General features: G+C 39.2%; 1 protein-coding gene across 1 annotated transcript; it reads right to left on the reverse strand.

The window, feature by feature from the left end:
- Positions 1-1793: 1793 nt before the first annotated feature.
- On the reverse strand, positions 1794-21672 carry LOC129778238 (DNA topoisomerase 3-beta). Its single transcript, XM_055785015.1, has 8 exons — positions 21425-21672; positions 20624-21371; positions 20436-20564; positions 20301-20372; positions 3944-4538; positions 3235-3889; positions 3044-3171; positions 1794-2986 (listed from the first exon to the last, which is right to left on the reverse strand). The coding sequence occupies exons 1-8, from the start codon at positions 21513-21515 to the stop codon at positions 2837-2839; spliced, it is 2568 nt and encodes an 855-aa protein (XP_055640990.1). The 5' UTR covers positions 21516-21672; the 3' UTR covers positions 1794-2836.
- Positions 21673-23590: the final 1918 nt, after the last annotated feature.

Consider the following 23590-nt stretch of genomic DNA (forward strand, 5'->3'; position numbering starts at 1 on the left):
GATGATTGCCGATGGTTTTACCAAGCCTTTGGGACCGTCGTTGTACCAGGTGTTTGTCAACCGACTTGGATTGTCGTCATAGTGATAATTCAGGAGGTAATTCAGGAGTGTGGAAATAGAATAACCACTGTGTCATCCCTCGCACCTTGCGATGTAGAGTTTTTCTCGATAGTTGAATCCGTTTTACGCTTGTTTTTCCTGTCGCAATCTGCCTACACTAAAAGCTATTGTTTTGTTTTCGCCCAGCTCAATAGCTTCTATTTCTACATATTCAACACCTACGTAGCTATCTTCAGATGCTTTTCTAAATCTCCAAAAATTCTGGAACATCAGATGTTATGTATTATTCTTGGCTTATATTACACAAGAAAGTAAGATAAGAAAGTGTTCTGGTGTCCGAATTAATCTGAGTTGATTCAGGTGTTTTATTTTGTTTTGTTCAATTCAACAAGCAATAGTAAAACGTAGTTTAAAAAACAGTAAAACAAAATTTCAGTCGTAGTTGAATCTCTCTAGGTTATGTTTAAAGACGAATTCCAGTGAGAGCGGGTGAATTCAGCATTTTTAATAGTCCGAGCTTTAATAATTCCTAAACTGTTTCAATCCCTTATTTTCGCTTTGAGCTGTGCATTTTCAATTCATTTAAAAAAATAACTTTCAAATGAAATGAATTCTCACGACAGTATGAGTGTACTTTTATAATTTACATTGTCTGTGCTTTAGTAAGAAAAAGATAAACTATGTTATTTATTTATTATAACGCTATATGATAAAATAGATGAGATGAGAAAAAATATCATTAACCTCAAGCCATTATCGCAACGTTATTGAAGAAAATCTGTAAATTCTGTATAAAACACAATTCGTATCTGTAGATTCTTGGTTCGGTAAAAATCGGTAAAAATGCAGATTATTATGTAGATATGGTAACCCTGTTCGAGATGCATCTATCGGTGCTTGCTTACTGGCTGCTGTTAAAACCAAGGGATTGCTAAGATGGCCGCCTTTCAGTAGCCAGCATAGAAAATCATGAGCATAGAAATCATAACCTAAAATTCAAAATGAAGTGCTCCGCGCGATTCTTCGGCTGTGATTTGAATTGCAAATCGTCAAGAAAGCTTCCGGATGGGTATCCAAACATCGCTTGCCAAAAAAAAAACTATCCAACGTAATCAAATATTAACATATATGACTCCAAACATTAAACAATACGTGAGCCCCCTAAGCGCGAGCCCTGTTTTATGCTGCCTACGCTCAATTTGCATTGGATGGAATAGGGTTGCCAGAGCCCCGGTTAAAACCTTTAAAACATGTGCTTTATAATCTTGGCTCAGGAAACACACCGCATTCGGTTCCAGAATCGAAGCTAACTGCTTAAGCATATACCGTTTTGTCTCATATTCCGAACAATTCATTTTTAAATGTAAATTTACTAAACTTTTATGTTATAAATAATTGAATAAAGAAAACACAGACATTCTTTGAGGTATAGGTTTCATTTTGACATCATTTACATTTATAATATTAGACATTTGCAAAAAAAGTGACAGTCAAAACCAATGATAAAATGTAAACAATGTAAACTATGAGAAACAAATACAATCAATAATTACAAAAGCAAAATCCATTTTTTTTGCAAGCATAGTATTTTTCCAAAGAAGACTAGCTAATTGACTTTAATTTGATACATCGATCATATGAATCGGTCCAGTAGTTTAAAAGTTATGATTTTAAAAAAAATGCATTTTTACTGTTCGGAACTTGAGACAAAAGTGTTCGGAATATGAGTCAGTGACAAAAATGGTGTTCGGAATCTGAGACAAAAGTGATTCAACATATTTTTAGTTTTTCACCATGAATATGTATTTGTAAATCAATTTTATTGTAGCCAAATGAAAAAGAAGGCTTTATTGTATCCAAAAATCAAATTAATTTAGCGGAAGCGTACCATTTTGAGTAATGAGACACTGTTTAATGGCCGTCAAAGCTTGAGTTCGCTCGGAATATGAGACAAAACGGTAGGGCTCGTGAATTTATTTAGGAATAAAAATGGAATTTTGTTACGTAACGAACATAAAAGATTATAAAGATTTTGTATCGTGAGACATTTTTTTATGATTTTTTTTTTTGTGCAAACCCCTCCCCCCTTTTGGTTTTTTTGTGAAACAGGGTTGAAAAATGAACTCAGCGTATCCGAAAACCCCAGTCTACTAAAAATTGGATTTTTAGCTCAAAAATCTGAGTTATGGCCCCCAAGATTTTCTCAGTAACCACTGTGTGGCGTAGCATCACACATTTGACCTCATACAATGAACGCTGAACACTGATTCACTTACCGACACTGCAAAAACGTCGTGAGTTTCTCCAGAGACTGCTGATTTTCGACATTCTCAGCAATAATCTTGACTGTGGAGAACTTTCGGGCAAGCTTCGAATCAACGCTCCAGGTATATCAACCAGACAATCTGTTTTCTTTCGGCAAGCAACGCATCGTACTCTATACGGACAAAATAACCAATTGGATGTATGTTGCCAACGTTTTAATAAAGTATTTCATTTGTTTGAATTTCATATGACCAGAAATGTGTTTAGCACAAGGATCAATAATTAATTTTAGTCTGTCCGGCTTTTTTTTGGCGAAGACTGTATAGAGACTGTGTACATAAATAAATAAGTGCTAAGTTCCTACTCAAAATATATACGCAACCGCGACGAAAATGGCCTTTTGTTCAGCATTTACTGCATCTTCGAATTCAAACAAATTGTGGAACCACACAGTACTTGATATTTATTTTCACATTCGCAATAGATTGTTGTAATTATGACAGCGTTATTTTCAAACGAAATAAGCAGCGAGTTGTGCCATTTTATCTTTCGGGGGTTTGTTACGTCCTCTGCTGCTTTTTCCTCCTCGGCCGCGTACGCTACGTCCTCTTCCGCGACCATTTTGACCACGGCGCATTTCAACGGCCTTATGCTTTTCAACCTGTAGTAATTATTTTTAAATGTTGAACAATGCAAAAACAAAAACTGTACGACTAACCAGTGGAATGAAGTCCGAAAAGCAAAAAATGCAGCCTTTTTTCTCGGTTACCTCGTTCTTGAAGGGTGTTTTCTCCGCTTTATAGATAGCGGTTACTTGTTGTGCTCCACATTCGTCACAGGATTCCGCTGGAATATGGTTACATGATAACAAAGAGGGCAATGTTGTGATAGATTATTGATTACACCCACCTTCGACGTTGACTTTGATTGCGTCATCAAAACAATTAATGATAACATCGCAATAGTTGCAGACTAATTTCCAGTTTTTAGGAGACATAGTACAATCTAGCACGAGAACACCTCGATCACATTCAATGCAACTGGATACACCCAGACTGGATAAAGAGTGAGCGCATGTTGGATGTGGACAGCTGTTACATCCGGAATTTTTCACCATATCCCTAAATGGGGGATGATTGTAACAGTATGGACACAACGGGTACGATTTTCCTTTTGTACCATTTATCCAAGCAAGTAACTCAAAATCGTCCAATGGACACTTGAGTTCACGATAAACACGTACAATGCCTTTTGTAGGTAAAGTGTATGTTTCATCGCATTGTGAACAATGTAAGCGAGATGGTTTTGATTGAATATATTTCATATAACGTCGACATTTCCCACATCGCGACAAAGATTTCCCCGAAGAGCACAGTGAAGAAAACGTGGCTTCGAAAAGAATGTCCATACTGCTAATATTCTGAACGAAATATAGAAACTTAAGACGGAAGATTTCAACTGCATGCTTCAGCACTGAATGGAAATCTGCCGAACCATGAGCAATGAGATTCAACTGTTCTTCCACAGCCGATCGCATTGTCGGAAGAACTAATTCAGGATCGATCTGCAATATTAGAAATGATTTATCGCGGGAGGCAATGTAGTAAATTTGAAATACCTTTTGATATCCATGTACTAATACTATCCCTAGATTAGTAGGTGTGAGAGTTCGTCCTCCGCCGACACTAACATAATTTCGCTGGCAAATGTTATTTATGTGAACGGGAATTGAGGCGTCTGTTCCTATTCCATGTTTTTCCATCAATGAAATCAGTTCAGATTCGGTCAAATAGTCTGGTGGACCTGTTTGGCTCTCAGCCAGCCGCACTTCGGCGATTTTTACCTTCTCGTTGACGCAGAATGGCGTAATGGTTTCGTTCCTCCCGAATGCTTGCCATGTCATTACTTTCGTATATCCAGGATCAATTAAAACACTCGAAGTGTTCGTAAATAGTTCGTTTCCTATTCTGAATTTTGTTGTCGTTAGTCGATATTTTAGATCTCGAGAAACAGTTGCAAGGAAGTGTCGACAAATGTAATCGTATACTCGCCAAGTGTCACCATCCAATTCGTTGCGACTGGCCAATTTCATTGGTGTTATAGGGGGGTGATCTCCAACATCAGTTCCCTTACGAGCAGAGTTCATATCGCCAATTAATAGTTTTGCCTCCTCACCAAAGTCGGAAGAATGTTGTAGAAGCTTCACAACACCACTGAAATATGAGACGGTTCATTACTTAGATGGATTCTTTTAGATATATCTTCATCAGTGGCGTCTCGTCCATATGCGCACCTCGTGTACTGCATAACCTAATATTTAAAAAAAAAAAGTTAAGCGCCTATTATGCTTATTAGCCCTAACTATAATTCAATTAAAGAAACGTATCGATGGTATGAAAATCATAAGGAACTACCCCGTGTACACAAGCGTTCTTGATCGTAAAGTAAAACGAACGGCATGAAACGAGGATGCAAAATATTGGTTTCTATTTCTATCACTTATTCTACGCTCTCCCAGCTTGCGCACTTTCATTTGTGCACGAGAATTGGCGATCTAACGTACAAATCTACACCTGGGCAGCGCTGCGGTGAAAGTGATAATGGCTTTAAATTTTGCCATGTGAGTTTATGGAAGGTTTGTAGTTCTTTCCATAAACTACAATGTTATAATCATAAAATATTATTTGATTGCGATGAGTTTGGAAGAAATTTGATTTTGCGCAATTTTATATATAACATGTTATTTTCTTACCTCTTTCAGTAGTGAAAACTGTATAAATGTTGACAATGGTTGAATCAAAAAAGGAAATACGAAAGCACAATCAAAAATAAGTTCAAAAATGCATGGTTCTTGCACGTGAGAACTACCTTGGAAGTCGATTCTCTCGATTCTCTCGCAACCCGAACATAGACAACTAAGCACGCTCCAGATCCGCAATTGCCGCGATATGCGTCAGATGCTTTTATATAGCAATTCTCTGGAAGCTTGCTTGACGCAGATGATTACGTCATCGACATCAGTCTGTGCAATTTTTCTATGCACAGACTGTATAAAGTATAAATAGACCCGTAAATTGCCAATACATTGGAGTCTGTTTCGTGCATATCTTTGCTTGCACGTGTAGGAGATTCTTGCTTTGGTTTCGCAATCGACGAATTTACGTTAGATTTACAACCAGATGTCCCAGCGAGTAAAATTATGTTTTTTTAAATTCTTTGAGGAAGATAAGGAAGTACAGAAAATTCATAATGGTGGCAACAAATTAGGATAGCGTTGCGGAGTGTGATGGAGACGACAATGTAAGCTGAGGACAAGGCGTTTTTAAAATTTTCAAGCAAGCAAGTTTTCCGTCTCAGTAAAAATGCTTTCATTTTACATAATGAATATGCAATTCCAATTCCACTTGTCAGTAATGCTTATAATTTACTGAACATCAATGTTGATATCTCGGCTTATGTCCAATCACTACAACCTAAACGCGCATCTTTATCGCATTGGGCTCGCAGCAAACAATCTTTGTGATTGTGACGATGGCTACCACGACATCGAGCATGTTGTCTGGTCGTGTATCCGGTTCCATGCTGCCTGCTCTTAGCTCTCTAGAGCATTGAGGACACAAGGCAGACAATCGGATATCCCCGTCCAGGATATCTTAGGTAGCCATGATCCTGATCTTCTGCTCCATCTATACCTGTTCCTCAGAAACTATACCTCTATACCTGTTCCTCAGAAACGCCGATGTCAACGTTTAATGATGTTTCCTCTGTTATATTCCTGTATCATATCTCTCCTATCCGACCAATAAACTCTTACTTAGTCGCGGCAATACATACACATACTTTTTACAGATACACGGGCTGAAGGTTGTGCAGCCCACTGATCATTCACCAAGAGCTGAGGATTGTACCGCTCATGGCAACTCTACACGAGCTGATGATTCTGCCGGCTAGTGACCATTCTATCCTGGATTTCTTGAGTCGAGAAAGACGCACCACGCTAGATATGGGGTACAGACTAGGGGGGCGTTGCTGATTAATGGTCAGCTGCATCCCAATAGAAAGTATCCCGTGTCGGGCACACGTACAGATCATTGGAGAGAGCAATTATGAGAACAAAAAAGAATATCGGTGTTTTCATAATTCATTTACTTATAACATTGATGTTCAATAATTTTAGTTTTTAAAATGAAGTATTCGGAATATGGGTCAAAATGGTATAGGTATATTTTGTTCTATGATGAAAATTAAACAGCAAATAAGGTTAGAAAAGACCAGAGCTGCAAGATCGCGTAACATAAAAAAATTGAATAGAAAGGTGTTGTCCGAGACACGACCGCATTGGGATCAATTCAACCTTTTTCGTAGACGGGTCAAACTGTGCTATAGGGATGACGCATGAAATTGCCAACATCCAGCTTTGACTGACGAAGTTTGAATTAGCTACTCGGATCGATTTTTCAGAATGCTTCCCCGCCGTCCAAGCTAATGCAACCCTTAACCCTTAGCAAACATTTTGTTTCCATTTCCGCTTGCACCACCGATTTGCATTGCCGATTCGGAGTAACTTCAAAAATAACTAAAAAAGCAAGGCACTGTCTCAATGAGAAAATCACACACCCATTGAGATATTGAAAATGAATAGTCACAACATTCCTGACAATTCAATGGCAATGAATAAATGTGAATTAATTCTCATGACTTGAACTTTAACGAAAGCTCAGATAGCACAGAATGAATATGAATGAATACAGTTTTAAATTTGTTGGACGTCGAATGAATGACAGCAGCATCGACAAGCAAAATAAACGCGTTACACTGATAAAAATCTATTTTCAATATTACTTAACAAGCTCAATGTTTCCAAGCCTTGTATACAAGTATTCCCGTCGAAAAATTTATGTCATTGAGAGATGGTCGGTCAGAGTCAGCCAGAGGGGACCAACTCGCAAAATTGATAATGTCCTTCAGAAATAGTTGAGAAATGTTTAGAATAGCATGTTTTGAGAATACTATTAGCATTTATTTTCATTTATCTTTTGGTGGTTTTAAGCTGCCTTTTTGCACAGTTATTTTAATTGCTTATGCTTGCTTCACTCGTTCAAAACGTTCCTAGAATTTTAAGATACTATTAGATACAAATATTTAGTAGCAATGCGCGAACGTTTCGCGAAGCAATTAGAGTGGATTGTCATATTAATTCTAAGCATTAACATCTACTGTTGATTGTTCGCTAGACAGCTGAAACTGAAACACTGATCTTCTATATAGGTAGTTTTCTAGTATCTCTTACATCTCCAACACAGAGAGAAACATCTCAGAAGACGCAGAACGGCAACAGAAAATTCGAACCGAACCTTTTATGAGGTAGCGGCGGAGGTGAAATCAATAGGAACAAATTTTCACATTCAGTTTTCCACCGAAGAAAACAACTGTCAACGCTGAAAAACACATTACGTCAATTTTAACCTGGAAACAATAATTGAAATCACGAAAATTGATTGATGGATTGAAAAAAAATTGCACATAAGTCTTTCACGATTTATCAGTCATCCAGCTGGCGACCGGACGGCAACACAGTTTCCCAAATGGTATTCCTCAAGGTCGAGATGTTCGTTTTATTTTTCAAATTGGTCTTTTCCAAGACTAGAGGCGAATGAACTTAAAGTCTCTATAATTCAAAACAACATCATTATATTGACTGGAGAAAATTTGCAGAATTGATATCTGAAGCAATCATTTCGATGCATGAACTTCCTCCCCTTGAAGAGTATAATTTTATATCAAGTTTGATTTACGATAGCGCACTTCAAGCTCAAAAGAAACGTGTACCGGCTACCACTTTCCGACGTCGTCCTCCATCACTTTGGTGGGACAGGGAGTGTTCAAAAGTCTACCTTGAAAAATCATCCGCTTTCATAAAATTCAGGAAAACTGGATTAGTGGAATGGTTTCGAAAGTACCAAGCTCGAGAAGCCAAACTAAAAGGTCTGATTAAAGCAAAAAAGCGTGGATATTGGCGGAAATTCGACAATGGTTTGTCAAGGGAGACCGCTATGAGTACTCTTTGGAATACGGCTAGGAGAATGCGTGGCTGGAACCATACCAATGAAAGTGAGGAATACTCTGACCGTTGGATTTTCAAATTTGCAAGGAAGGTTTGTCCTGATTCTGTTCCTGCACAAAGCGTCGTACGCGATATTCCGCTCCAATGCGATTATGAGAATTTTTCGATGGTAGAATTCTCAATTGCCCTCCTCTCATGAAACAATTCAGCTCCGGGGTCGGACAAGATTAAATTCAACTTGTTGAAGAATCTTCCCGACTTGGCAAAACAGCGTTTGCTGAACTTGTTCAACAAGTTTCTGGAGCTGAATATTGTCCCGCATGACTGGAGACAAGTGAGAGTGATAGCCATACGAAAACCCAACAAGCCGGCTTGCGATCACAACTCGTATAGGCCGATTGCAATGTTATCCTGTATTCGCAAATTGTTAGAGAAAATGATTCTATTTCGTTTGGACGAGTGGGTCGAAACGAACAATTTGCTGTCAAATACGCAGTTTGGCTTCCGCCGAGGTAAAGGGACGAATGATTGTCTCGCACTGCTATCTTCTGAAATCCAAATCGCATTTGCTCGCAAAGAACAAATGGCTTCCGTTTTCCTCGATATCAAAGGGGCATTTGATTCAGTTTCCATGGAAATTCTCTCAGAAAAGCTTCATAATCGTGGACTAATCCCGTCGCTCTGCAAAAGTCGTTGCAAGATACCATGAAAAATCTGTTCACGTGGGCCCTCAAGCTGGGTATCGAATTCTCTACGGAGAAAACTGAAATGGTCGTTTTTTGTAGGAAGCACGAACCCGCCCAATTCCAGCTTTACCTATCCGGCAAAACGATCCAACACTCTATGTTTTTCAAATACCTGGGTGTATATTTTGATTCTAAATGTACCTGGGGGAGACACATTGCGTATTTGGAACAGAAATGCCAGCAAAGAATCAATTTTCTCCAAACAATAACCGGAACATGGTGGGGTGCCCATCCAGGAGACCTCATTCAGTTGTACAAAACAACGATATTGTCAGTGTTAGAATATGGCAGTTTTTGCTTCCGATCAGCTGCCAGGATTCATATTCTCAAGCTGGAGAGGATACAATATCGTTGCTTGCGTATAGCCATGGGGTGTTTGCATTCGACACATACGATGAGTCTCGAAGTTTTGGCAGGAGTACCCCCGCTTACTCTTCGGTTCACAGATTTCTCATCCGTTGCAAGATCATGAATCCATTGGTGATTGATAACTTCGAAAATCTACTACAACTGACTCCTCAGTCAAGTTTTATGTCTTTATACCATGAGTACCTTACCCACGACGTGCACCCTTCACCAGGCATCTCCAACCAAGTTTGCTTCCCATACTTTTGCAATTCCTCTGTCATTTTTGATCTGTCCATGCGACAAAAAATCCATGGAATACCAGATCACCTACGCTCCAATGTTATTCCGTCGATATTTTCGGAAAAATATGGGAAAGTTGGATCTGATAAAATGTTCTTTACTGACGGTTCATACATAAACGGGTCCACTGGCTTCGGCATCTTCAATGAAAATTCCAGTGCCTCTTTCAAACTCAAAGATCCTTGTTCCGTGTATGTCGCAGAAATGGGTGCGATATACTATGCTCTAGGGATCATTGAAACACTGCCCATCGACCATTATTTTATTTTTTCAGACAGTCTCAGCTCAATAGAGGAATAAGACATCTATTGAGTGTTTTGGTCGAAAAATTATTCAAGATTACCTTAGCATGGGTTCCTTCTCATTGCTCGATTCCGGGGAATGAGAAAGCGGACTCGCTAGCTAAGGTGGGCGCTTCAGAAGGCACACTTTTTGAAAGGCAAATTGCCTATAATGAATTTTTTCACATTCCTCGTCAGGACACACTCGTTAGTTGGCAGCGCATGTGGAGTGAAGATGAGTTCGGTCGTTGGTTACACACGATTATCCCTAAGGTTTCGACGAGTGCTTGGTTTAAGGGATTGAATGTATGTCGTGATTTCATTCGCGTGATATCTCGGCTCATGTCCAATCACTACAACCTAAACGCGCATCTCTATCGCATTGGGCTCGCAGCAAACAATCTTTGTGATTGTGGCGATGGCTACCACGACATCGAGCATGTTGTCTGGTCGTGTATCCGATTCCATGCTGCTCGCTCTCAGCTCTCTAGAGCACTGAGAGCACAAGGCAGACAATCGGATATCCCCGTCCGGGATATCTTAGGTAGCCGTGATCCTGATCTTCTGCTTCATCTATACCTGTTCCTCAGAAACGCCGATGTCAACGTTTAATGATGTTTCCTTCGTTGTGTCCCTGTTTCATATCCCTCCTATCCGATCTATGAACTTTTACTTAGTCGCGGCAATACATACACACACTCTTTACAGATACACGGGCCAATAGGAAGTATCCCGTGTCGGGCACACGCACAGAGCATTGGAGACAGCAACATCCCAATTACGAGAACACTTGTAATACTAACCTCGAGCCGACCGCGAGTAATCGGTTACATATTACTAACATAGATAATAAGAAAAACTGTCAAAATATTGAACTCCGGCCCCGTCAGACTAACGCCATATGAGCCTTGATAAAAATATATATTTTGGAAAAAAAAACATCATTATACCAATAAATCACACACTCCTGAATTTATAAAAGCTCCCTTCAGCCAAAAATAAATATTAATCAAAAGTTATAGTGGCCCTGAAAAGGACGGATGGATTTGCGTTGTTTTTTAGACGCAGCTGAAGATGGTTGAACATCTCATGATCCATTCTTGTTCTCGCGAGAACAATATACGTAACATACTCAGTATGCATCGCCACATTGTTCTCGTACTACACACAAAGCGGTTCCAGGCGATTATATAGAGTAGTGCGGGGCAAAAGTGCGCATTGGCCATTTTGAAGCAAACGAGCATCAAATTTCGACAACAGTGTAGTCGTTTGATACATTATTACACCAGCAGCTCACACATATAAACAAGATACATTTCATGAAGGTGGCAAAAAGTTAGTAGGTAAAAGAGTTTTGCGATGTTTTGATCTAATTTTTTCAGTTTTGGAGATGACGATTAACTAACCTAAAATAACTGGAACGTTCGAAACTACACTGTCAAGGAAACCTTCATTCTATGGTAGATGCGTATTCGTTTTTGTGAAGAAGTACAAAAGCTTTTTTTTTTAAATTCGATTAGTTCAAAAATTGCTTGTGGAGCAAAGGTGCGCAGTGGCTGTGGGGCCAAAATTCGCATCAGCGTTTTGCTCTGAAAAAAATTATAAAATGTTTTCAACCAAATTTTCAACGGGACCCACAAGAAAAAAACTGAAGAAATGCACTCCAGAAATGTTCAAGTGGCCCGACAGAGGGAGGGAGTCTCGATGCGTCGGATTGCGGCAGACCTCGATATTTTTGAATTAGCTTTGAGGAAGAGGCTCATATCAGTAAGTTATGTATGATTTGAATCTTCTTTTCTTGACATTTCTTCTTCTGCTGGTATGTGCCAGCGAGCACCTAGGGCGGTTCAGACAAGTATTTACGAGTGAGCAGTCTGAGGATCTGGTTTGATTTTGCGGAAGCCAACAACCTCCAGCACGAATTGAACCAAGTTGCAAAACTGGCAGGAAGAGATTGGGATTCTAGCTTTATGAGGAACCATCGTCTGTCTCTTCGAACCCCACAACAGCGCAACGAAGCAACAGCGCTCCAAGGCAAAGCGTCGGAATCCTCAGAACCGAAATCCAAGATGAGGAAGAAAAATAAACAATTGCTTAAAAATAATTCAAAATGAATTTCGAATGAAAAATGTTTTCATTTTCACCATCCATAACCGTTATTATGTTTCGTTTATATTTATGTTTTCACAATGAACTTCAAATAAATATTGTTTTTTAACAATTAGTTTCAAATAAATCTACATTCACTTGATTATAAACTTGATCTATATTAATAAAAATGATTTGGTGTCCGTTCCTCACGATTTAACTCAAGAACGAAGCAATGGATTTAACACTTTCGACGCTCCGTCACCCAGATATGGGTGACACTTTCCTCGTTCAAATTGAATAGGATTTTGAGAAGGAATTTGATAGAATAAGCACCTAAATGTAACTATAGGATATGAAGAAAAATAATAAAATCATAACCATAATATTATACTGTTTATACTATACTTTTTATTAATTTATAGTACGGATGGTTTGTACTGCAGTTTTCTGCAAAATCCCTATAATATGACTTTGGCATGTGTTATTGTCATCAATTCGTCTTCAATTGAAAACAAACATTGCTAGATCATTTAAAAGTTATCTACAAACTAAGTTTGATCTTCATTGATTAATTTATTCGCAAGTTGGGCCCCGCAAGAAACTCAAAAACGTCGCGTTGGGCGACGAACGTGTTAAATAGTCAGTATCAGGATTGATGCGTCTTAGTCTGCATCAGGAACTTGAGTGTTCGAAATGATTTATATCAATACTAGCTGACTCGGCAAACTTTGTCCCGCCCAAAATTTATTTTTCGTTATAACATTCACGTTTTTTACTAAGCGCACGTTCATAGGTCCAATCGCAGAACTGTTCATTGATTGATTTTCTAATCTACCCTTTAAAATTACCTTTTACTATAAAAAATCCTAGTACTTCTACCAAAACTCGTCATTACAATATCAGATTATTTTCAGACACAATTCTCGTTCAGGATTTTTCAACCACTTGCAAATAACATGTTTCTCCGTTACATGCAATAAATGTTTGATACATAAAATATGATATAATAAAGACAGCCCTACAATTCCGTTCTCGGGTTTTGCTCTGATCAACACATTCGGTGATCCATTTTTATTTATATTGATAGAAGAAGATATAGGAGTACGTTTTACCACATTGAACCACCTTAGAAATGTTTTTTGCCCCATAAAACCTTCACATGCCAAATTTGGTTTAGTTTGTTTGATTAGTTCTTGAGTTATGCAGAAATGTATGCTTCATTTGTATGGCAACCCCCCTCCCCTTCATAAATAAATAAATAAATAAATAAATAACCAGACGAAGGAAAGTCGCGTCCAAGTTCCGTTATCGGTTACCGCGTGATTGTTATTTTTTTTGCCGCTGAAGAGTTCATTTCGCTATCTGGATAGTGAGTGAAGTGCCCTGCCTGCAAGTGGATAGAGGCTTTCATCCTCGGAAAGCCAAGTATTGGTTTTTGTTTTGTCGCTGCTTCGCCGACATTGGAGATTTCGCCGAGTCATCGTGCCAACAGTGACAGTGCGGGTAAGCTTTCACCGACGACTGTAATAAGTTTTTTTTTGTTTTTGTGAATTATTTTATTGTGAAATATTGTTTAAAAAAATACTTAGAGTATAAGTGAAAATTTAAAATGGCAGAGAGTGGGGGACCTTCGGATATGGAGGTCTCTGACTCTAGTTCCCTCCTAACGGATAAAAAAAGTCACTCAAACGTGTTCCAAATACGGAAGATACTTCTTCTGGGGACGAGTCAGCTAACCCTACCAAGCCTCCCTCCAAAAAACTAGCAAATCTCCCATCTGCCGTTAACGATCCCACTCTACCTTCAACCTCGTCTTCTCCCTCTGTTCTTCCCGCTCCTTCTCAACCTTCGCCTTCCCACTCTCAATCCCCGTCCTCGCCTTCCCCCCCTGTTATTCCCACTCCCCGTGTAAAGGTCTATCCAGAAGATGCGCCCGGAACTGGTCCTTGGGTTGTTTTCTTCAGGCCTAAGCCAAATGGAAAGGCGTTGAGAGTCATGCAGATCGCGAAAGATCTGGCAAGGTTTACCTCCGTTTCGGAAATTTCGAAGGTTAGACCAAACAAATTGCGAGTTGTCGTGAATGATCGAAAAGACGCAAACAAGATTGTTGTCGATCAGCATTTTACAATTGAGTATCGGGTCTACATTCCCTCTCACATAGTCGAAATTGAGGGTGTGATAACCGAAACGGGCTTGACGTGCGAATACATTACGAGTGAAGGTACCGGCCGTTTTAAAAAAATTGCCCTCGACGACTGTTAAGATCTTGGGTTGCCGCCAGCTCGGAACAGTCTCCCATGAAGGAGAAGAAAAGAAATTTACGCCGTCCAACTCGTTTCGAGTCACCTTCGCTGGTTCAGCTCTCCCTGACTACGTGATGGTAGATAAATTGAGGTTAGCCGTGCGACTTTTTATTCCAAAGCCAATGACTTGTCTAAAGTGCAAGTCAGTTGGTCACACGGCTGCTTATTGTACCAATAAAGAACGATGTGCCACTTGCGGAGAACAACATGAGGGGAAATCCTGCAGTGCGACTGAGCATAAGTGTCCATACTGCGGGGGATCCCCACACGTGCTCTCAGCTTGTGAAACATACAAGGCTCGCTGGGAGAAACAGAAGCGCTCTTTGAGGGAACGCTCTAAACGCACTTTCGCAGAAATTTTGAAGGGCGCTTCTCCACTGGCTCAAGAACAACAACCAATCAATACACACAATGTCTTCGCTACGTTGCAAGTTGACGAAATGGAAGCGGATACAGCTAACGGGGGCACGCCGTTTATTTCTCAAGGGAATCCCCGGCGCAAAAATGTGACCACTCCCAAAGTTCAAAGACAAGTCCCTCCGGTGATACCCCCTGTTAGCTTGCCCAAAAAATCGAGTGCAGCGGATAAGCAAAATCAGGTCCCTCCTGGCCTCCGTGGTAATAGTTCACCTTCGAACGACCCAGCACTCGAGGGGACATCAAAAACCCCAACTGTCCCTGTTTTTCCGTCAAGATCAACTTCCCAATCGGGATTTATAAAGTTGTGGATCAAATCTTCACATGTTTTAATGTTTCCGACTCCATCAGAACCATTGTCACCGCAATGCTTCCAGTACTAAAGACAATTTTGCAGCAATTGATGCAAACATGGCCCCTCCTTGCAATGATTATCTCTCTTGATGTCTAATTTAAATAGAGAGGTCGGAGATATCACTGTTTTACAGTGGAATTGTCGTAGTCTTATCCCTAAATGTATCAATTCAAATTTCTAATTCATAAACTCAATTGTGATGTTTTTGCTCTATCCGAAACCTGGCTCTCTTCTCAAAATGATCTCTCTTTCCACGATTTTAATATAATACGCTTGGACCGCGATGACAGATACGGAGGGGTACTATTGGGGATCAAAAAGTGTCACTCATTTTTTTGAATTGACCTTCCACCTATTGGAGGGATCGAAGCTGTTGCTTGTCATGCAAACATCAGAGGCAAAGACCTCTGTATAGTCAGCTTGTATTGGCCTCCGAGAGCTGCGGTTAGCCGCAAGCAACTTGTTGACATGTGCTCACTCCTTCCTGAGCCACGATTAATCTTGGGAGACTTCAACTCTCACGGAACTGCCTGGGGGGAACAGTACGACGATAATCGTTCATCGTTGATATATGACCTTTGTAACAGCTTCAATATGACCGTTTTGAACACTGGGGAAACAACACGTGTACCTAAACCTCCTGCTAACTCAAGTGCTCTTGACCTCTCGCTTTGCTCGAATTCACTATCGTTAGATTGCAAGTGGAATGTAATCCAGGATCCCAACGGTAGTGACCACTTGCCAATCAAAATTTCTATCACCAATGGGTTGAATTCTTCTGAATCAATAAACATGACATACGACCTCACAAGACACATTGACTGGAAAAAATATGCGGACGCGGTTGCTCTAGCCATCAATTCCAGAGATGGTTTGCCTCCATTGGAGGAGTATAACTTCATTTCTCGTTTGATCTATGACAGCGCGGTTCGCGCTCAAACGAAACCCATCCCAGGTTCCACTATTCGTCGAAGGCCTCCCAATCCATGGTGGGATGGCCAGTGTTCCAAGCTTTATGGAGATAAATCGAATGCATTTAAAGCTTTTCGGAAACGTGGAACCATTGAGAATTTTCAAACGTATTTGGACCTTGAAAATCAATTTAAAAACTTGATCAAAGGGAAAAAACGTGCTTATTGGCGAAATTTCGTGGGAGGTTTATCACGAGAAACGTCAATGAAAAAAATATGGAAAGTGGCTCGAAACATGAGAAATCGCTCTTCATCCAATGAAAGCGAGGAATATTCACATCGATGGATTTTTAATTTTGCACGAAAGGTTTGTCCCGATTCCGCTCCAGTGCAAAGAATTATTCGAGATATTTCACAAGATAGGTGCGATCTTGATTCCGAGTTTTCGATGGTAGAATTCTCTCTTGCTCTCCTTTCATGTAACAATTCTGCTCCGGGATCGGATAGAATTAAGTTCAACTTGCTGAAAAATCTCCCTGATGTGGCGAAACATCGCTTGTTGAACTTATTCAATCGGTTTCTGGAGCATAATATTGTTCCAGATGATTGGAGACAAGTACGAGTTACAGCTATTCAAAAACCCTGAAAACCCGTGTCCGACTTCAATTCGTACCGCCCAATAGCAATGCTGTCTTGTATACGGAAATTGTTGGAGAAAATGATCTGGTTTCGCCTTGATCGATGGGTTGAAACGAATGGCCTACTCTCAGATACACAATATGGGTTCCGCAGGGGCAAGGGGACGAATGATTGTCTTGCGTTGCTTTCTTCAGAAATTCAAATGGCTTACGCCGAAAAAAAACAAATGGCTTCAGTATTCTTGGACATAAAGGGGGCCTTTGATTCTGTTTCAATTGTCAGACAAATTACAATCTCGGGGTCTGCCGCCTCTATTGAATAATATGTTATATAACTTGCTTTGTGAGAAACATTTGAACTTTTCTCACGGAGATTCGGCAGTAAGTCGGGTCTCTTACATGGGACTCCCCCAGGGCTCATGTTTAAGCCCCCTTTTGTACAACTTCTACGTAAGCGACATTGACAATTGCCTTACACAAAATTGCAGCCTAAGACAACTTGCAGATGATGGAGTGGTGTCTGTTGTAGGATCAAACGAATCCGACCTGCAAGAATCCTTACAAGATACTTTGAACAATTTTTCAACCTGGGCCATTGGGCTAGGGATCGAATTCTCCACGGAGAAAACAGAGATGGTGGTTTTTTCTGGGAAGCATAAACCAGCAAAACCAAAGCTTCAACTTTTGGGTAAACCGATCACTCATGCTATGTCATTCAAGTATCTTGGGGTCTGGTTCGACTCTAAATGTACTTGGGGGGCCCATATTAGGTATCTGAGTAAAAAATGTCAACAAAGAATAAACTTTCTCCGTACAATTACCGGCACCTGGTGGGGAGCCCATCCCGAAGATCTTATAATGTTGTATCGAACAACTATTCTCTCAGTGATGGAGTATGGCAGTTTCTGTTTTCAATCAGCTGCCAAAACACACCTCATTAAACTCGAGCGAATTCAGTATCTTTGTCTCCGTATCGCGTTGGGATGTATGCCCTCAACGCATACCATGAGTCTCGAGGTTTTGGCAGGCCTACTCCCACTAAAAGATCGCTTCAATTTATTATCTTTTCGGTTCCTCATCCGGTGTAAGGGCTTTTCCTGAAGAAAATATGTCACCCTTCTAAACTCGAGTTGACCGCGAGTAATCGGTTTCCTATATTATTAACATTAGAATTAAGGAAAATGTATATATACTAGTAACAATACAGTAAGGAGTTCGGCTCCTTTAAACCTATGTAACTGAGCCTGTAAAAATAAACGATTTAAATAAAAAAAAAGTGCGCACTTTTGCCCTCACTATGGGGCAAAAGGACGCATTTGCCATTTTGTGTTAACACTTTACGGACCGCTCACGAGATTTCTCGTGTTTCGCGTTCCGTCTGTTACGGATGGAACACGAAATAACTCGTGTTTATTCTACACTTGATGGTTAAATCCTTGGTCTGCCAAGAATCCCACAAGGCCTCATCCACACCGAAGGAAACGATCTCATTCGTTGAATCCGGACAAATGAAGCGTGAAAGTTTTCCCCAAAACGTGCGGTCCTTAATATGTTAAAACAGGGTTTTGTCTAACTTCAAACAAAACTCGAGAAATTCTTGTAATACTTTTCGAAGGTAATATATATAGTAGTTACAACTTGGTAAGCAAACTGAATTCTATCTGCTTTTATTTCAAGAGTTATTGGACGACAACAGTTAGGTGCGCACCTTTGCCCCGCACTACTTTAAAGAGTATTTTAGATTAAACGCTCACGCAACAAATTTTAATAACTTCCACAAAAGTGAACCGATTTTTATTTTATTTTCGGACATTCTCGATGTGACCACACCTTTTTTCGATAACGCGGTTTAAACGGTGAACAAAATTCTTCATGCACAACTGACATTACGACTTCGATGCTGTTGAAAATGCGAGTTATTTCTTCTTCGAGTTCCTCCAAATTTTGTGGCTTATTAACATAGCAACGGTCCTTCACGAACCCATAGAGAATGTAATCGACGACGAGAAATGTTGAAATTCTTACTATAAGAGGACAAAGTTTCATTAAGGCTTCGGTTGCTCGAGTAATACGATTTCACTAAAAATACACGTTCTTGTAAATTGTACATCATGACACTAAAAACCATTCGATCAGACGAAATGAGTAGCCCAATATTATCGTCCCGAAGTGGGGAACGCTGTGTTACCATCGAAGGATCGAAAAAAAAATGGAGCTATTCGATTTTTTTTTGCGTGAGGGTTTAATCTGAATTACCCTGTATTTGTCCCTCACTACCATTATCCATTTGATAACGCATAAAATCAAGAATTTGTACAACCTCCACGGTATGAAAACCGACGATGTACATGATATTTAACCCGAGACCGAGATTCAATGAGGTGGCTGAATTAAATGACTATTAAAACTGATTGAAGTTAAAGAAAAAATATTTTCTGGAATTTCAATTCAATTATATCTTTTTCTTCAAATAAATACCAATAACGCCTAAAAATATACAACAGCTATATTACAGAGACACTCACATTCTGTGGCTATACGAGTTACTATTTTGCGCGCGAGTACAGGAAAGGTAATATTTCACTTCTGCTTTGGTTCTCCACTACACTACGCTTGCTTCTTGTATATTTTGAAAATACATTCTATAGCGAAAAGCAAAACCACTATGCGTGTGACAACAGCATTGAAACAGACAGCTATCTGATGACTGGAACGAAACGACTTGAATGGTGATGATAATGATACTTTGAATTATAGAAATTCATAAATTCATTCGAATCTAGCCTTGAAAAAGGCCATTTTGGAAAACTAAACTAAACACTCGGCCTTGAGAAAGATAATTTTGAAAGTCTTGCTGCCTGATCGGTCGAACGAAGTTTTTCTGTTCTCTGTAGACTGAAACCCTATTTAAGATCAACGGTGGGAGAGAAGCGACTCGAACAGCTTATCGTTATGGCTATTGAAAATAAATTGCTTCTTGAGGTCTAACGTCAGAGTAGTTTTTTGGAAAACATAATCGACCGATTTGCCCATCGCACAGAACGAAGAATTTCACTACTGTATCGCTAGAAGAAATTTAATTAAACGAATCATTTTACCCCGAAAACAAAACTGTAATATTATATTTAAGAAATGACCTATCATACTTCATTGCGCATCTAAACAATGTTATATTTAATTGATATACAACATATATCAACTACGCACGACTATGAAAAAAGCTCAAAATTAGAATTATACTCAGAAATGCTTGAAATACGATGAAACACGAGATAGTTCAGCCAACCCATTAAAATTCTTGCATAAAGAAAACAATATTCGAGCATTAATTAACCTCCATTTTGCAATTTTGAGTAAAAGTTTTGGGTCGCCATGTAGGTGCACAACTAGTCAATTTACTTACGAGACGCCACCACTTTTTTAAGATATATCTTCATCATTTCGTATGAGCTCACAAAGGTGGTGTTGATAGACTATCTTATTGAAGATTGTGAAATGTATTTTCCAATGGATATACCTACCGCAGATCAAAATTTGCTGGATATTGTGTCGTTTCCGTTCTTGGATAGCTTATGTAACCGCGCGTATAAAGTCTGCAATTGAACGGTTTTGTAAACTATTAGCAACTATTCCACGTATTTCTTGTGACTATCTACTTTTCGGCGATTTGCATAGTTGTATGCGGTCCAATGCCCAATCCGGCACTTGCTGCTCTCATAAGCTCAACAGTGTTCAGTGCTTGAGGTCTCGAACGAAATGTTTCTTTAGAAGAAACATTCTCAACTCTGCAAACATGCGAAGAAAAACTGTTATATATGTGTCTAGATTAAGTGAATGTACTTACAAAGCTTCTTTGCAGTCTTTAATTTTATTCAAAAACATACACGCTACTTCCTTTTCGAAAATTCTAACCCTCGCCCAATCCAGTTGATTCTCAGCTTTTTCGCCCACTGCAACATGCAGGTACCAGAAGCTTTCGGGCTTGAACGTTTGAATTTCGTCGTGCCGTTGGACACAGAATCCCAGTGTCGGGGTTTGACACGGTCCATAGGAAATCAACGAAGCATCCAGATCTGCATACTTTCCCTGGAAAAATTTGGTCTGGAACCGGGTAAAGGCGCATCCTATTCGGAGATCTAATTCCTGTCGCGCGTCAACAGATTTCGCTTCGTTTGCGTTCGGATGCGTTAAGTTCTCCATTGCGTATTTAATATCTTTTTCCGTGATTGCCGAGAATTTAGCCCGATACGTAACACGATTTGAGAAGACGTTACGAATAATACCAGAAACAGCAGCCATCACTTCAAAGCAAATGTTTTCTCCCTCCTTATCACAATCGAGCCATAATATCAAGTAATCGCATCCCTTAGCTTCCTGACTGAGGAAGTGTGGCATTCGAAGGTTTGGTGTCGATTCCTTCTTCTCGGTGGGGCAAGAGAACAATTCAGCCGGATCAACTTTATCCCACGAGTTGAATTTACCGACAAATTCTAATCCCATGATATGACCACAAACTGAGGTCATTTTAAACTTAGTTTGATCGCCATGAAAATTTCCTATCCATTCATGCACAGAACATGCATTGTTCAATCCTAAAAATCCGAATGTGAAATAAATGTTTTATTTGAAAGTACATTGGAACAACCTTTCCTAGAAGAACATTTCCCATTGCTAAGTATAGCTGCTAGCGATGCAGCAAGGGATGGTTTCTCTGCGACCATTAAAGCGCACTTCATCCTGCCGGACAATTCGATTTTGATTTTACACTTTTATCACGGCAGTGGAACTTCATACAAATCACTCGTCGAAAAGTGTCTCCTTTTTCACCGCTTGTTTACATCGACGAATATATTTTTTTCCACTATGTTTCGTAGGAGAGTGTATGCATACTGACAGATTTCTACTACGAGGTGTTTAATGAAGGATGAAAGGTGGGAATGTTTATGTTTATAAATGATGTATCGTACAATTTAATTGAATGCATAAAAGATGTCAACAAAATTGGAGTTAAGCACCTTTTTAAATTTGAACAAATGTTGATAACAGATTCCCAGCAATTCTTGATGTTTATTGCGTGATTTGGTTGCTTATAAGTTGTTTGAAACGAAGGTTTAGTGTAATGATTGTATTTTGTGGATTATATTCACAAACATACAAGTATGACTAATATAAATTGCATGTATATGAAGCGCCTGCCAGCTCATACATGTAAACGTGGAGGCGATATACATACATCTTAGAAAAACTTAAATCGTATAATTGTCGTTTATGTTACATCATATACCCCATATACATGTATATGGCCTCCAATTTTATATGCATATGCCAGTTATACACATCATACAAGTAATGTGTCTAGGATGTATGTATATCGCCACCAATCTTAGATTTTTAACGTAGGACTACGTCTTCCAATAAGGGTAGAAAACAGGTCACGTTTTTATGAAATAAAGTTAACGTTAATAACTATTTTTTCTACGAACGAATTTAAACGATTTGCATACCAATCAAATTGGAAATTTTCTAAGATTTTTTTTTGTTTGATATGCTGAATGAAAAAAATTGCGAAGTAAACTCCACCCTTGCATTATAAGTAAGCTGTTTCTAGCGTATAAGTATTGCATCTCCTCTGAGGAAAATTCTCAGAATCTTTCTGTGCCCGAAACAACAAAGGTAGCTTATTCTACTCGTTTTGTGTTTAATGTTTCCCCTCGAGCTGTGAACGCTAGTGAATATTTCATTTGAAGTGTATCTGGCATTGCAATTAACACAACCATCCGAGTCATGGCAAAGAAAGCGAAAAAAGAGAAGAGTGCAAATGATTATAGGTCGCTTCTAAACATCGATGTTTGGTTTTTCGGAAACAAGCAACATTTTCGTTGCGCGAAACATAGAAACTTAGAGAAACTTTGTTGACGGTTTTGACCGAGAGTCGAGAAACGATTTTTCATAAACAGTCATTCTCGCGATGTTTCATTTTTAGCACTGAAACTGTGTGCATCTGTTAGACGCGTGTTTGATACTTGTTGAATGACGATGCAATTTTTCTTTTTTCTTTTGAATTATAGACACTTGAAACTCAGCCAGTTCATTCGTCTTTGATGGCGATGCACGGAAGATGCCTCTTGTTAATATTCAGTGCAATGCGTGCATTGATATAAAGAAACAAATTGCGACATATGACCAATTAGTGTATTGTTCTCGCAAAGGCAAAAAATGATCGTTGCTTCTCGAAATGATTCTACAAAACTACGCAAGCCATTAAACCTTTTGAGAGTCCCTGGAACTTTTTACTAAAGAGTTATTTATGAAATTTCGACGTATTCGCAAATTATATTCGAAATGATTAACCATCAAATTTCAAAAGAAAGAAGATTGCGTAGTCCTACGTTCTAAGCGGTCGTGTCTCGGATAAAACCCCTCGATTTTTTTACGATTTAATGTTTGCTGGGCCGGTTCTAAGGCAGTTTTAAATTGTTAAAATATGAATGAAATTTGTTACTTCATGTTATTTGATTACTTGAAACATGTAGTACTGAACATTATTTCAATATTTCTATATAAATTTTGCGATATTTCCACTAAAGCACAATAAACAATCAGGAATGACGTATCCGATTGCAACTCTTTCGTATCATATGTAAGAGCTTTATTTGCCCTAAAATCATATTTCAGATAGCCGTACGAGCTAGCTGCAGTTTGATAATTCAAACAACCGGAGTTCAAATCCCATCGGAGTAATTTTATAACCGTCGTCACCACTAATATCAAACATTTATATCTTTAAAAGTCAATTGATTAATTCCTATTT

Source organism: Toxorhynchites rutilus, chromosome 3 (assembly GCF_029784135.1).
Source record: "Toxorhynchites rutilus septentrionalis strain SRP chromosome 3, ASM2978413v1, whole genome shotgun sequence".
Lineage (NCBI taxonomy): Eukaryota > Metazoa > Arthropoda > Insecta > Diptera > Culicidae > Toxorhynchites > Toxorhynchites rutilus.